Here is a 14,224-nt window from a genome sequence, read left to right on the forward strand (position 1 = left end):
AACATAATAACATTTAATATTCCTGTGTTGGGAAGAACACCACAACAGTCCAACACTCTGGTATTTAATTTCAAAAAGGGGAATTACACAAAAATGAGGAGGTTAGTTAAATAGAAATTAAAAGGTAGAGTAACTAGAGTAAAATCCGTGCAAGCTGCATGGAAACTTTTCAAAGACACCATATTAGAGGCCCAACTTAAATGTATACCCCAAATTAAAAAACACAGTAAGAGACCTAAAAAAGAGCCACCATGGCTTAACAACCATGTAAAAGAGGCAGTGAGCGATAGGAAAGCATCTTTTAAAAAGTGGAAGTCAAATCCTAGTGACCAAAATAGAAAGGAACATAAACACTGCCAAATTAAATGTAAAAATGTAATAAGAAAAGCCAAAAAAGATTTTGAGGAACAGTTAGCCATAAATACAAAAAACAATAATAAAATGTTTTTTAAGTACATTAGAAGCAGGAAGCCTGCTAAAAAAGCAGTGGGGCCCCTGGACAATAGAGACATAAAAGGAGCAATCAAGGAAGATAATGCCATTGCAGAAGAACTAAATGATTTCTTTGCTTCAGTCTTCACAGCTGAGGATGTTAGAGAGATTCCCAAATCTGAGCCATCCTTTATAGGTGACAAATCTGAGGAACTGTCCCAGATTGAAGTGTCGTTAGAGGAGGTGTTGGAACTAATTGATAAGCTAAACAGTCACAAGTCTCCGGGACGCAGGTGGTATTCACCCAAGGGTTCTGAAAGAACTCAAATGTGAAATTGCGGAACTATTAACGGTGGTTTGTAACCTATCCTTTAAATCAGTTTCGGTACCCAGTGATTGGAAGTCAGCTAATATAGCACCAATATTTAAAAAGGGCTCTAAAGGAGACCCTAGCAATTACAGACCAGTAAGTCTAACATCAGTACCGGGCAAATTAGTAGAAACAATAGTAAAGAATAAAATTGTCAGACACGTAGAAGAACATGATTTGTTGAGCAAAAGTCAACATGGTTTCTGTAAAGGGAAGTCGTGTCTTACTAATCTATTAGAGTTCTTTGAAGGGGTTAACAAGCATGTGGACAGGGCGATTCAGTAGACATAATATACTTAGATTTCCAGAAAGCCTTTGACACGGTCCCTCACCAAAGGCTCTTATGTAAATTAAGTGGTCATGCGATAGGAGGAAAGATCCTTTCATGGATTGGGAACTGGTTAAAAGACAGGAAACAAAGGGTAGGAATAAATGGTAAATTTTCACAAGGGAAGGGGGTAACTAGTGGCGTTCCCCAAAGGTCAGTTCTGGGACCAATCTTGTTCAACTTATTCATCAATGATCTAGAGAAAGGGGTAAGCAGTGAGGTGGCAAAGTTTGCAGATGACACCAAACTGTTCAGGATAGTCAAAAGCAAAGCAGACTGTGAAGAACTTCAAAAAGATCTCAGCAAACTGAGTGATTGGGCAGCAAAATGGCAAATGAAATTTAATGTGGGTAAGTATAAGGTAATGCACATTGGGAAAAATAACCCCAATTATACATATAATATGATGGGGGCAAATTTAGCTACAACAGATCAGGAAAGGGATCTTGGAATTATAGTGGATAGTTCTCTGAAAACGTCCACGCAGTATGCAGCGGCAGTCAGTAAAGCAAATAGGATGTTAGGAATAATTAAAAAAGGGATAGAAAATAAGATGAAGAATATTTTACTTCCCCTTTATAAAACTATGGTATGCCCACATCTTGAGTACTGCATGCAGATGTGGTCTCCTCACCTCAAAAAAGATATATTGGTGTTAGAAAAGGTTCAGAAAAGGGCAACTAAAATGATTAAGGGTTTGGAACGGGTCCCATATGAGGAGAGGCTAGAGAGACTGGGACTTTTCAGTCTAGAAAAGAGGAGACTGAGGGGCGATATGATAGAGGTATATAAAATTATGAATGGTGTGGAGCAAGTGAATACAGAAAAGTTATGTACTTGTTCCCATAATATAAGAACTAGAGGACACCAAATTAAATTAATGGGTAGCAGGTTCAAAACTAATAAAAGAAAGGTTTTCTTCACACAGTGCACCGTCAACCTGTAGAACTCCTTACCAGAGGATGCTGTGAAGGCCAGGACTCTAACAGTTTAAAAAGGAGCTCGATAAATATTCGGAGGTTAGGTCCATAGATGGCTATTAGCAAGGGGTAAGGTACGGTGACTAGCCTTTTGTCGAAGGCAGGAGACAAATCGCTTGATCGTTGTCTGCGGTTCACCTCCTCTGGGGTACCTGGCATTGGCTACTGTCGGCAGACGGGATACCAGGCTAGAGGGACCTTTGGTCTGACCCAGTATGGCCGTTCTTATGTTCACAGCATGATGCAGGGCAGGCAGAGCGAGGCATGCAGCACCTTTGGTTGGCACCACCCTGCCTGCAGGGGAGCAGTTTGAGCAGCTGGACCAGCTAGGAGTGATAGGTGAGCAGAGCAGGGGTGTGCTCTTCCCACCAGTGCTGCACTTGCATGCTGGTGGCCCGTGTTGCTGCCATTTTTTGCTTTCAGCCTGATTGTTGTAGTCACAGTTTTTTCACAGGGCTGTAGGCTGGTGGTGAGGTTGGTTGTTCAGGTAGGTGGCTTTGAGCTAACCTGACTGGTGAGGAAGGCAGACAGCTGGCCTTACAAGCCACAAGGCCTGCACCAGAAGGCCTATTTCTGTCTTTGGGGCTATTACACTTAGTGTTCCCCTCATCGGCCAGACGGGTAGGCCTTGCTGCATGTGCAAGGCTTAGGCCATTGCTCCTGGCTGACCCTTGCTTTTGTAGCCAATGTGCAGCCACCAGAGGACAGCCTGGTAAGTGGAGTGGTGGGGCAGACCTCATGCAGCACCTGCAGGACACTATAAACTGGACCAGTGGTCCACAGCCTGAGCAAACAGAGCCTCATGGGTAAAGCTCTGTGCAGATACAAAATTTGCCTCTGCATCCTCATCTGCAGAAATGATCAGCAGATACCTGTATTTGCATCTGCAAATGTGGATACCCACTGATATCTGCAGATGTGCAGGACTCTACTCATGGGGCAAAAGTAACAGAACCCACAGCCCATCAGCTGCTGCACTGTGAACTACTTCAGGTGGTACAAAAAGGGATGATCATTTTAGGGAAGAGTCCATCATCTGCCTCTTTGACAGACAGCATGGGCTGCTACATTCACATACTTTGGCCTAGGGACTATTCTATCAGTGATTAATGCACATGCAACTGGTTATATTTTTAATCTAATTTACTGCTAGAAACAAAGGGCCATTTCTGATTCTAACTCGGAGCTTGGCTTCCAAGGCACATCAGAGCTGATCTATATATTTGGTCAGTGTTTCAAACATGTGTTTGGCAACACTGCACAAGCTAAGCATGACAGCAAAAGGGTGCATTAGTATTTTAGAGTCCCTCCTCTTGCTCAAGTTCAACATGCTATCTAGCCATAATGAGAGTACAGGTTGGGTAACACCATTTGCTGCACTGCTTTTCAACCCTATTCTTCCCTCCCAGGTCCCCAGAATTGCCTGAATCCCGCAATTCTTTTCAGCCCTTTGGGGTTGAAGCAAGAAATTACAAGTGGCTTTTGCACTGGCAAAAGTTTTGGGGGGCTGGTGGATGCTGGGTAGGGACTAAATTTGACACTAGGTATGCAAAGCTCATGGGAGGTTGTTGGTGCTGAGTGTGAGAGATTTATTACATACAGAGCAACTTATGTCAGGGACTTTAACAGAGGAGGCTGAAAACCTGGCCCACCTTTAGATATTTATTTAATGAAAAGGAAGTAGATGAGAGATTCCAGTTTGCTTGGAACACTCCCATCTTAAGGCAGCAGAGGCTACCATAGTAGAGTCATTTATGAGGCACCTTAAAAGGAACCCAAATAACAGTTTTGTAAAGGTCAGTGCTCTGCACTGGCAAACAGGAGAAATACATTTATGTTCCAAGCCCAGCCCACAGGGCTTTCCATGGTGGACATGCCAGAGAGGTGTCATGCGCCACCTGGAAACCAGGAACTCTATTTGACCACAGTTTTAGGACTTTGCCCTGATACTACTAAAAAAATCAATGTTTTGCCATTGACTTGAACAGTAGTAGGATCAGGTCTTGGTATTAATTGAGCTGTCATATGTGGCATAGCTGGCAAGAGGCACGTCCAGGGCAGACCATGGACGAGGCACAGACACTGCAGTAAAGGAGCATTCAGGGGTTACAGAGAGTCCCATTAGACTCATCAATTTGTGGGATTCTTTGCAACAGGAACACAAGCCTGGAGGCCAAGTACTTAAATACGCCATATTTTTTGAATCTTACATGGCTATCAAGAATATTGCCATGTAATTAATGACATTATTAAACTTAAGGCTTATGGGATCAGTAGAAGACCTAATATGTGGGCAGATTATTCCACATATGCCTACTGAAGGGTTCTTCTGTAGCATTTGTTTCTGGCCACTGTCAGAGAAAGGAGACTGGGCTAAATGGACACTAATATGATGCAGTCTGGCAAGTCCAGTGTTCTTAGCCTGACCCCTTGACCAAAGAGTGGAGTTAAAGCCACAAGAGGATCGAAGAAGGAGGGAAAAGAAGGGTCATAACATCTGAGAAGTCAGAGAGACAGACTCAGGCTTGTGACAGCTATGAGGCTTGGACCTTATCCCTCAGCAGAATTAGTCTCCTTAGAATTAGTCTCTTGCTATATAATTAGACACGTCTGAAATCTCCACTACATTGAATCTGATGAAGTGGGTCTTTGCCCACGAAAGCTTATGCTCCAAAATATCTGTTAGTCTATAAGGTGCCACAGGACTTCTCATTGTTTCTCTTTAGAAAGCAGCAAAACATGCATGGCTAAACCTTAGAGTGTCTTTGTTAAGGACAGATGGCAATAATCTTCTTCAGTTACACATCTCCATGAAGCAACATAATTGCATACCTGAGAGGTGTGCTTATATATGCTATCCACTTTACAAATGGGAGCGGTCACATGATTCACCCATAGCCACACAGTGCACTGGTGGCAGAACCAGAATTAGAAACCTAGAGTTCCCTCCAGCCAGCTCCATGCTCAGGTCACAGTTCTTGGAATTACAATTTGCTAATATGTAATTCTGCTACTTCACCCCGTCCCACTTTCAGCATTAGGACCCTACACAAATGAAGATCTTGTAAAAGACCCATTAGACTAATGAGGGGTCTTGCAAAGTAATTTTTGACACTGTTCTTCCTAACCAGGCTAGCTGTATAGTGTGCAAACCTCAATGTGGACTAAGAGAAAAACAACAAACTTTGGAATCCCTTCTTTCATCACCCTCAAACCAAACACTTCTTCCTTTGAAGAGCACTGGCAAATCTTACATCAGAAACTCTGCAGAAAAGGGTCTGAGCCCCACACTTGGAGGCAGTGTGCAAGCCTTTCTTTCAGTGTGCCTCCTCCTCGCTGGCTTGTCCAAAAATTGAGATGTAGAGGAAAAGTGAACACAGATTTTCCCCAGGCCTGACATCCCAAGATCCATGTATGTAGTGCCTGGGGACATCAGTCCAGTCAAAGTCTCCAAATGACAGCATCTCAGGGCACCAGCACACAGGCTTTGGGATTCTTCTCCCACATAGGCTTTGGGATCCAGAATATGGCTGTAGACTGTTTTAGGAACCCAGGATCAGAAGTCAAACAGGCAACATGCTGTGGATTACACTAGGAGGAGGAACCTACCAGTGGTCCCAAAAAACATCTCTCAGTTTCAAATCACCAGGGAACAGTATGAGCCAAGACCAAGCACTTTTGGATCTGCAGCCCACCATGGAAAACCACCACCAATGTCCAGTCAGAAAGAGCAAAGTTTGCTATCCAGCCCTCATGGAAGCCAAACTCAAGAGACCAGGGCAGGCTAAAGGAGAGAACATATGCTTAAGTGCTTCTGATGTGGTCCTAAGCCTGTCATGTGAGGTCAGACTGGCAAAGTTCTGTTCTTGATAAATACATCTCAGCCTCATTTTTCCCAGAGGTGCAGATGTTCCATTTTTTCATCTGGATTCCAGCACAGCTCAGACACTGGGACAGGATAAAATAACAAGCTGGGGAATTTCCTGAATTTTTCTTCTTCCAAGGGGACCAAATAAAAAATCTCCCTCCACCATGGGCTCTACACTGTGCCCTGCCATTTCAGCAGCAAGGAGACTGACCCCTAGAAGCCCTATCCATAATACTTGCTCCAATGCTATGGTTCAAGGCATTGTCAGTTATATTTTTTCAGTACAAACCTATGTGATGGCCAGAGGTCTTTTAACTAGCAAAGTATGGATGAAACCATACAGGAAATGGGAGGGAGCTTGTGCTCAACCTTTGAGTCATTACATGAAGATCTTGAAGACCAGACAGCAAAGCACAGGAGAGTTACTTCCTTGGGATACTTCACATAGCAGCTGATGAGGCCTCACATTTCTGCCATGTGAATGAAGTGATCAGGGAAATCTTACTTTTACAGATTTTTTTCATGTTCATCTCCAAGCAAAGCTTCCTGTCCAATCTTATCAGGTAACATACCAAATGTAGAGTTCAGATCTGAGGCCACAATAGATTCTTAGTCGGACACCAGGCAGTACGAGGATAGAGAAGGCAATGAATAGATCTGAATCTGGGAAAAGAGAAAAAGATGAGAAGAAAACAAGATATTAGCTCATCAGTCTGAGGACAGCTCAGCCAAAACTCCTGGAATGACCATGCATCCCAAAACTGCAGGAAAATTGGACATAACCTAACTGCAGTATGGAGGCAATACAAGGAATGCTGACCCAACTTATGGGCTGCAGGAAAATCAAGCACACAGATATGGATAGAGCAATCAGATTTTGTTTTGGAAGCAGATACTCACCGAGTGGGATCTTGTTGCAGGCCAAACACTCCTGCCACACTCACAACATTATGTTTGTTCTCAGGGCCCCCATAACTTAGGGTGACCTGAAGAAGCAAATATGTAAAGTCAGAACCTGCAGGAAGAGGTTTAAAAGGGAGGCAGGGAGGAAGAGGATCTAAAGGGAAAGAGACATCCTAGTTGACCTGGGTGTCTGAAGTTACACATAAAAGATGATAAAAACAAAAAGCAGTCAAGTAGCACTTTAAAGACTAGCAAAATAGTTTATTAGGTGAGCTTTCGTGGGACAGACCCACTTCTTCAGACCATAGCCAGACCAGAGTCTGTTCTATTTTGCTAGTCTTTAAAGTGCTACTTGACTGCTTTTTGTTTTGATAGTGTATAGACTAGCATGGCTTCCTCTCTGTTACTATAAAAGATGATATTTTGTTTTGTCATAATGGCTCACATAGGAGAGAAGTCATTTGAGAGAACCTGCTGACCAACTGGAAGAAGAAACCAGACAGGGAGACAGCAAAGCTTAGATATCACCTAAGTTACCAACTTTATGTATAAGCTTCTGAGTGGCACGTATCAGCATTATGTTTGAATACCTAAAAAACAATAATAAATTCACCATCACAGTCACATTATGCTCATTTTACAGTGGGAAACTGGAGGCACCGAGAAGATAAATGACGTGCACAAGGTTATACTGTGAGTATGGCAGAACTGGCAACACGTTGCTGAACCCTGAGTTCCGTGCTTTAATAATAAAGCCAGTCTTCCATATGAAGGCAGCCTTACATATTTCCTAACACTGAGGTCCAAGAGATCAATTATTTGAAAATCTTTAGCAACAAAAAGATTTTCTGATTAGCTATTAAAGTTAGTCTCAGGAGAAAAGGCAATCACAAAGGGAGCAACACATTCATCAACTTTTATTTCTGCTGTGACTACACCAGCCATGAGTATGGCCCTGAAAGTCATTTTTATTGCTTAATAAAACTATCAGAACAATTTGAATGAGTATTCGGTGGAAGGGCAACTGTGTTCTTGTTTAGGGTGCAGGTAGATACATAATGGAGGAATTTTAGTTTGGGGCAGCTTTACAGCACCACCTATTGTCCATCAGGGAAGATGCTGTAGAAGTAATTGTTTTTAAACAAGTCTCAGAACGGTAGCCATGTTAGTCTGTAGTTTCACAAATAATAAGCAGTCCTGTGGTCAGGGTTCAGTGTTCCCCATAAGCTGAATGCTTGGGTGGCCATCCAGGACAGATTCAGGTGCTCCCCAGCTGATCAGCACAACACCCACAGTTGGCAACTTGTTTCTACTGGTGGTGCGCATCCCCATATGCCGTGGTACATATAACAACATTTGTGGGGTTCCCTCTAATTTTTTCCACCCATGATCAAAATAAATTTTGTTATATGCACCAAAGTATATGGGGATGTGCACCACCAGTAGAAGGACTACATATTATTTTTAAATGAGTTTCTCTCTTTGAATACTCAGAACCAACTCTGATGAAACCTGTTTAGCAAATGAACACTTAAGTCACTCCCTTAAGAGAGTCTATATAATTGAATATATGATAAAATATTTAATGGTATTCCTCTTATTGGTATAATAACAGAGAATAAGCCGTGCTAGTCTATACACTATCAAAACAAAAAGCAGTCAAGTAGCACTTTAAAGACTAGCAAAATAGTTTATTAGGTGAGCTTTCGTGGGACAGACCCACTTCTTCAGACCATAGCCAGACCAGAACAGACTCAATATTTAAGACACAGAGAACCAAAAACAGTAAGCAAGGAGAACAAATCAGAAAGTGGAGGGGTGGGGGGGAAGGTCAAGAATTAGACTGAGCCAAGTATGCAGACGAGCCCCTATAGCGACTCAGAAAGTTCTCTTATTGGTATGAATTAAAGCTGTGCCTGAATCACTTTGCTAGGAAAATATGCAAACCTTATTTTCATAGGTGTACTGTAAATTCTGCCACTTGCTAAATTGGCCATGAGCCTCAGCAATGGAAAGGAAAAAGACAGGTGGCAAGGTAGCAGCATGACTGAAACTGAAAGGGACAATTAGAAAAAGGGAAAACTAAAGGTGATCCAGGTGGCCAGGATGGAAATGTACCTGTATCCAAATGCAGGTGAGGGACATGGGACTGCCCAGGTTACCTACATAAGCAGTTTGGAGAAACAGTGGGATTAAAGACCTGATACCATCTGCCTTTCCTGAAAGCCAGGAATAAGATAGCTGCACCTGCAGAGATGATTTCTTCTGATCGGATTGAGAGCAGCTCAAAAGTTCAGGGCCTGCTCTGAGCCAGGCAAGGGGATTAGCCTTACCTGCTGCAGCACTGCCTCGCCTTGTAGTCTCTGCAGATTCTCCAGATGGGAATGGAACAAGGGGCTGTGCAGTAGCTTCACATCCAGCAGCCCCTCAATTATATAACCGATGGTGCAGTCATCAGGCAGACGTACCCTCTCTGCAGTGCTAATGAAGTTCCCAAAGCTGTCAAGAGAGAGGATGGAGATGGAGGACCAAATGCACCCTAACACCTATCAAACCCATGAGGGTGGGGGCCCCTGCTTTTAAGGTACATTTACCTGGCCCAGGGACTCATCTTCAGGGCCAGGCCTCTACTGATACAGAACCCTGCTCCTCCTGTAGCAAACCAGAACTTCACAGTGGTCTAGTGAACAGTAAGAGCAACAAGGGAAAAAAAAACAACTTATTAATGATACTCAGCTTTTCTTATCTGCCTGGATAAGTAAATGGACTTTTTGCTCTGCAGCACATTGGAGAAATGATCTGCGCAAACAGCTGGACTTTGGCTATGTCTACCTCTTTGGACTCTTGGAAGCCCTGCTGGATATTTTCTCATAAGGCAACGCTTCTCCCCTTGCAGCTGCCACCACAGGGCCAGTGGAGTTTGACACAGGGAATGGAGCTTACAGGGAATGGAATGCCACAGTTCCAGTTGAGAACTGAGGAGTGGCCACGGAACAATTCACTCTGGGGAAATCAGTCCTTCTCCTTTCTCCTCCCATTAGCTTCATGTTGAGGGTGACAGTGTTTTTCCAAAGAGAAAATAGGACACTCCAGGTGCTTGCCTGAATCCCCCACTCTTCTTAGCAAGGCTGTCATGCATTGCTGGAACCCTGCCACTCCACAGTGGGCTGGCATCTCTGTTTGCTCACCTTCTGCATTGCACTTTTTTTCTAAATCAAAACTGGGTCTTGTCCCATTTGCTTTGGCAGCTGATCAAGTCAACAGGAGGAAACAACAGAATGCCTCTTTTTGAAGAAGGGGAAAAAAAAGTGAGTATGGCCAGGGCTTTAAAAAGGGACTCTCCTGGTCAAATGGGGTCATAAGTCACCGTACAATGCTACACTTTTCCCTCTTACCTTCTTCTGCCCTGTCCTCTTCCCCTCTTCTCGCCTGCCCTTCAGTGTCTCCCCCATTTACATGTTTTTTCCAATTTCCAGATCCCTGCTTAACTGCCTTCCACCCCTGCCAAGTCATGAAACAATCATGTTTCCTGCCATCACATTGTTCTACTTCTGCATTCTGCCCCTTCTCCCACCCTTTGTTGTGTCTGGTTTTTGACTGTAAGCTCTTTGGAGGATAGGGGCTTGTTTCTACTACAGTTTGTACAGTGCCTAACACAACAGGATCCTATTCTTGGTCGATATTTAGGCAGTACTATAAAAATGTTTTATTAATAATCATAAGTAAGAGAGGATCAAAATGGAAGTTCCCAGAACAGAGCAGAGATAACTGCAGAAACAGGTGTCTGAGGGGTAATGAGTTTGTTCTCCCACATACACCAGTGAAGAAAGAAGAATCTCTATTCAGTTCACGAGACCATTTGTAAGTTGAAAATTAACTCAGGGGTTTTGTACATGGGATCTTGTGTTCCCATCTTAAAAGCTAGGAGGCTGGGGGAGAAGGGCAGGAAGGAACCAGTTAACAGAGCATGCTTACTGATCCATCACTCCGGACATGGTCAGCTGCCTCAATAGGGTGGTCCAGGCTTGGCTTCCCGACATATACATCCTGGCTGTGTGAGAAGGCAGATAAGAGGCGCAGGAGAGTCTGTGGGTTCACATAGTTGTCATCATCCACATGGCAAAACCATCTGCAGTCAAAGCAGGGAAGACATTCACCCAGCTGGGGCACTGAGGCCATGTAAAGTTTCTATGTATTAAAGCAGGGCCTAGATCAGTAGTAGTGAATAGTGCAGTGATTAGAGCCCTAGCCTTGTAAACTAAGGGTTGTGAGTTCAGTCTTTGTTGGGGGCATTAAATGGCTTTCCTGCTAACGGCTTTCAAGGAGCTAGGGTAGATTAGATAAACATCCATCAGGGATGGTGCTTGGCTGTCCTGTGAGTGCAAGTGACTGGACTTGAGGTTCCCTCCAACTCTATGAGTCTGAATTGTCTCCAGTGAAGATTTTAGTCCCTCAGATTTGGGGCAAAGTGACTGGAAAAAGAAGCCCTCAGGCTCAAAATGCAGAAGTTAGATGCAGTCTCTAGGAGAGAGGCCCGTAGCCTGCTTGTGAGCGGTTCCTCCCTGAAGCCCTTCACCTGACTCTTGTCTGCATGTTCCTCCTGCTACCCCTTCTCTAGGTTCATCACCATCCCTCTCTGGGATCACAGCTTGGAACATGCTCACTCACTACTGGAAATAGGAAGAAGTATGTTTGGACTTCCCTGGATCTCAGAATTGGAGTGGAAAAAGCTACAGTTGGAACAATAAGTCTCACATACTTTCTCCCAGATTGGAGGAATTTATCGTATTCCACAGACATCTTACAGCAGAGTGCCTGACGGGTATGAGCAGCAGAGCAGTTGGTGTTGATCATGTGGTCTCCTAAAGAAAAGAAGGTCAAAACTGGATCAATACAGAATCTGGAGGAGACAGCATGTGCGCCTCTGCAGTGTGCACTTGAACCATGGACATGGTGTACACACAATACACATGTAGAGAGTTGCATGTCAGTTGTGTGAGGTTTACGGAGTGAGTATGTAGCACAAAGGGGGACGAGCATGTGCCTATGGAGCCAGACTGAACGGAAGGTGAGTCATATACAGAGACAGTCCACAAGAGGGATTATCAAAACAAAAAACAGTCAAGTAGACATTTCCTGGACACTACAGGACTAATCAAGCATGGCCTTATCAGTACCACACTGTACCGAAAACCTACTGATCGCTATACTTATCTACACCCTTCTAGTTTCCATCCTGCACACGTGACTAGATCCATTGTTTACAGTCAAGCTCTTAGGTACAATCGCATTTGCTCTGATCCAAAAAACTACAAGAACTTTACCAAATATTCATAAACCTGAATTACCCACCAGGAGAAGTAAAAAAACAAGTCAACAGGGCCAGACGAATACCCAGAGACCAGCTACTCCAAGATCGGCCCAAAAAAGCCAAGAACAGAACACCACTGGTCATCACCTACAGCCCCCAACTCAGACCACTGCAATGAATTATTAAAGACCTACAACCTATTCTTAATCAGGATGCTACACTCCAGAAGGCCCTGGGTGACATGCCTGTTCTCTCCTACAGACAACCTCCCAACCTCATGAGGATACTTACTAACAGCCACAGTCTATACCCCAGGAACACCAGTCCTGGAACCTTTCCCTGCAACAAAGCCCGTTGCCAGCTTTGTCCACATATCTTCTCTGGAAATGCCATCACTGGACCTAACCAGGTTACTCACAGAATCACGGGCACTTTCTCATGCTCCTCTACTAACATCATATATGCCATCATGTGCCAACAATGCCCAGATGCTTTGTATATTGGACAGACTTCTAACTCCCTTAGACAAAGGGTCAACGGGCACAAAACAGACATCACAACACTCCAGATCCACAAACCAGTTAGTCAACATTTTAATGGAATGGGGCATTCTGTCAATGACCTCAAGATTTGTGTGTTACTGAAGAGAAATTATCTCACCGTTTTAGAAAGAGAAGTGGACGAGCTGACATTTATATTCAAATTCGGCACATTAACACATGGTTTAAATTGTGATGGGAACTTTCTGAGTCACTATAGGGGCTTGTCTGCATACTTGGCTCAATCTAATTCTTGATCTTCCCCCCCACCCCTCCACTCTCTGATTTGCTCACCTTGATTATCTTTTTCTGATTTGTCCTCCTTGCTTACTGTTTTTGGTTCTCTGTGTCTTAAATATTGAGTCTGTTCTGGTCTGGCTATGGTCTGAAGGAGTGGATCTTTCCCACGAAAGCTCACCTAATAAACTTTTTTGCTAGTCTTTAAAGTGCTACTTGACTGCTTTTTGTTTTGATAGTGTATAGACTAGCACGGCTTACTCTCTGTTACTATTCAACAAGAGGGATTATGTGACCCTCAAACACCTATGCTGAAACTTACAAACTGAAAGGAAGAAAGTGAAGGTGAAGATTAACTCAGTTACTGATGTTCATGAAGCTCCTACAAATCCAGATGAAGAAAGAAGGAAACAGCATTTTCCCCCTCTGAGGGTCCAGCTTTCTTGCACCAATCATATCCACAGTATGGAAAGATGCCCCTCTATGGAGAGGATGGCAGCAAGTCAGCATCCATAGTCAAAGGAGCAAGTGTGCATTTGAATTACGTGGCTTCTCACCTGCTCGTAGGCGCAGTTCATGGTCCTCCCAATCTGTAAATATAAACGTCTGTGGGAGACACAAAGACATTAGGTGAAAGGGGCTTCCTTTTCCAAAGATTTCAGAAACTGACAGATTGGCTTCAGCTTCACCCATCCCCAGTTAAATTGATGGTAATTTATCTAGGTATTCTGAGTGGTCACCATGAAAAGAACTGGTGTTGGTCTGATGCCTATAGGATTGGTTTCTACATCACAAACACTACCAGAACATTCAAGATAGATTGGCTCCCTGACTGGCAATTTCAGCAGCAAATCCAAGATGAAACTACCCTCCTATCTCAGGGCAGGGAAGAAGCATCACAGGTTCAGGAAAACACTTTTTCTGGAGTTTCTTCCTCTGCAATCTCCTCTTCCACCCCATCCCAAAAGAGCACATCTGCTGGACTGGATATTGCCCCACATCTAGTCAATGGACCTAGATGAATCAACAGAACTCTGGTGAAAAATTAGAGTAAGGGTGAAAAGATCCAGTTAGTAGAAGTATCCTGCCCCAGAGAGCTGGAGAAGATTCATAAAGCATGGGTAAAATTTTGTTAATCTCCAGAAATGCATTGAAAAGTCTACATTAAGGGACAGATTTTGTGCTGCAACTCATATGAAGACCCAGTCACTGTACTGAAGAGCATATAGTCTGAAAGAGCTGGCTCAGAATCATCA

At 43.7% G+C, this 14,224-nt stretch overlaps 1 protein-coding gene across 4 annotated transcripts in view; it reads right to left on the reverse strand.

The window, feature by feature from the left end:
* The window catches only part of RFNG (RFNG O-fucosylpeptide 3-beta-N-acetylglucosaminyltransferase), a 20,218-nt gene continuing 5,994 nt past the window's right edge, over window positions 1–14,224 (reverse strand). For 3 of the 4 annotated variants that reach the window (XM_075014192.1, XM_075014189.1, XM_075014190.1), the window contains 7 exons: window positions 13,526–13,574; window positions 11,641–11,743; window positions 10,857–11,010; window positions 9,476–9,561; window positions 9,215–9,380; window positions 6,879–6,964; window positions 1–6,641 (listed from right to left, as the gene is read on the reverse strand). In XM_075014192.1, coding sequence (XP_074870293.1) covers window positions 6,563–6,641; window positions 6,879–6,964; window positions 9,215–9,380; window positions 9,476–9,561; window positions 10,857–11,010; window positions 11,641–11,743; window positions 13,526–13,574 — 723 coding nt within the window. In that variant the 3' untranslated portion in view covers window positions 1–6,562. Of the gene's footprint in view, window positions 6,642–6,874; window positions 6,965–9,214; window positions 9,381–9,475; window positions 9,562–10,856; window positions 11,011–11,640; window positions 11,744–13,525; window positions 13,575–14,224 lie in introns of those variants that run through there. The other variant, XM_075014191.1, reaches the window with a different exon arrangement.

The sequence above is a fragment of the Carettochelys insculpta genome, chromosome 20, assembly GCF_033958435.1.
Source record: "Carettochelys insculpta isolate YL-2023 chromosome 20, ASM3395843v1, whole genome shotgun sequence".
NCBI lineage: Eukaryota > Metazoa > Chordata > Testudines > Carettochelyidae > Carettochelys > Carettochelys insculpta.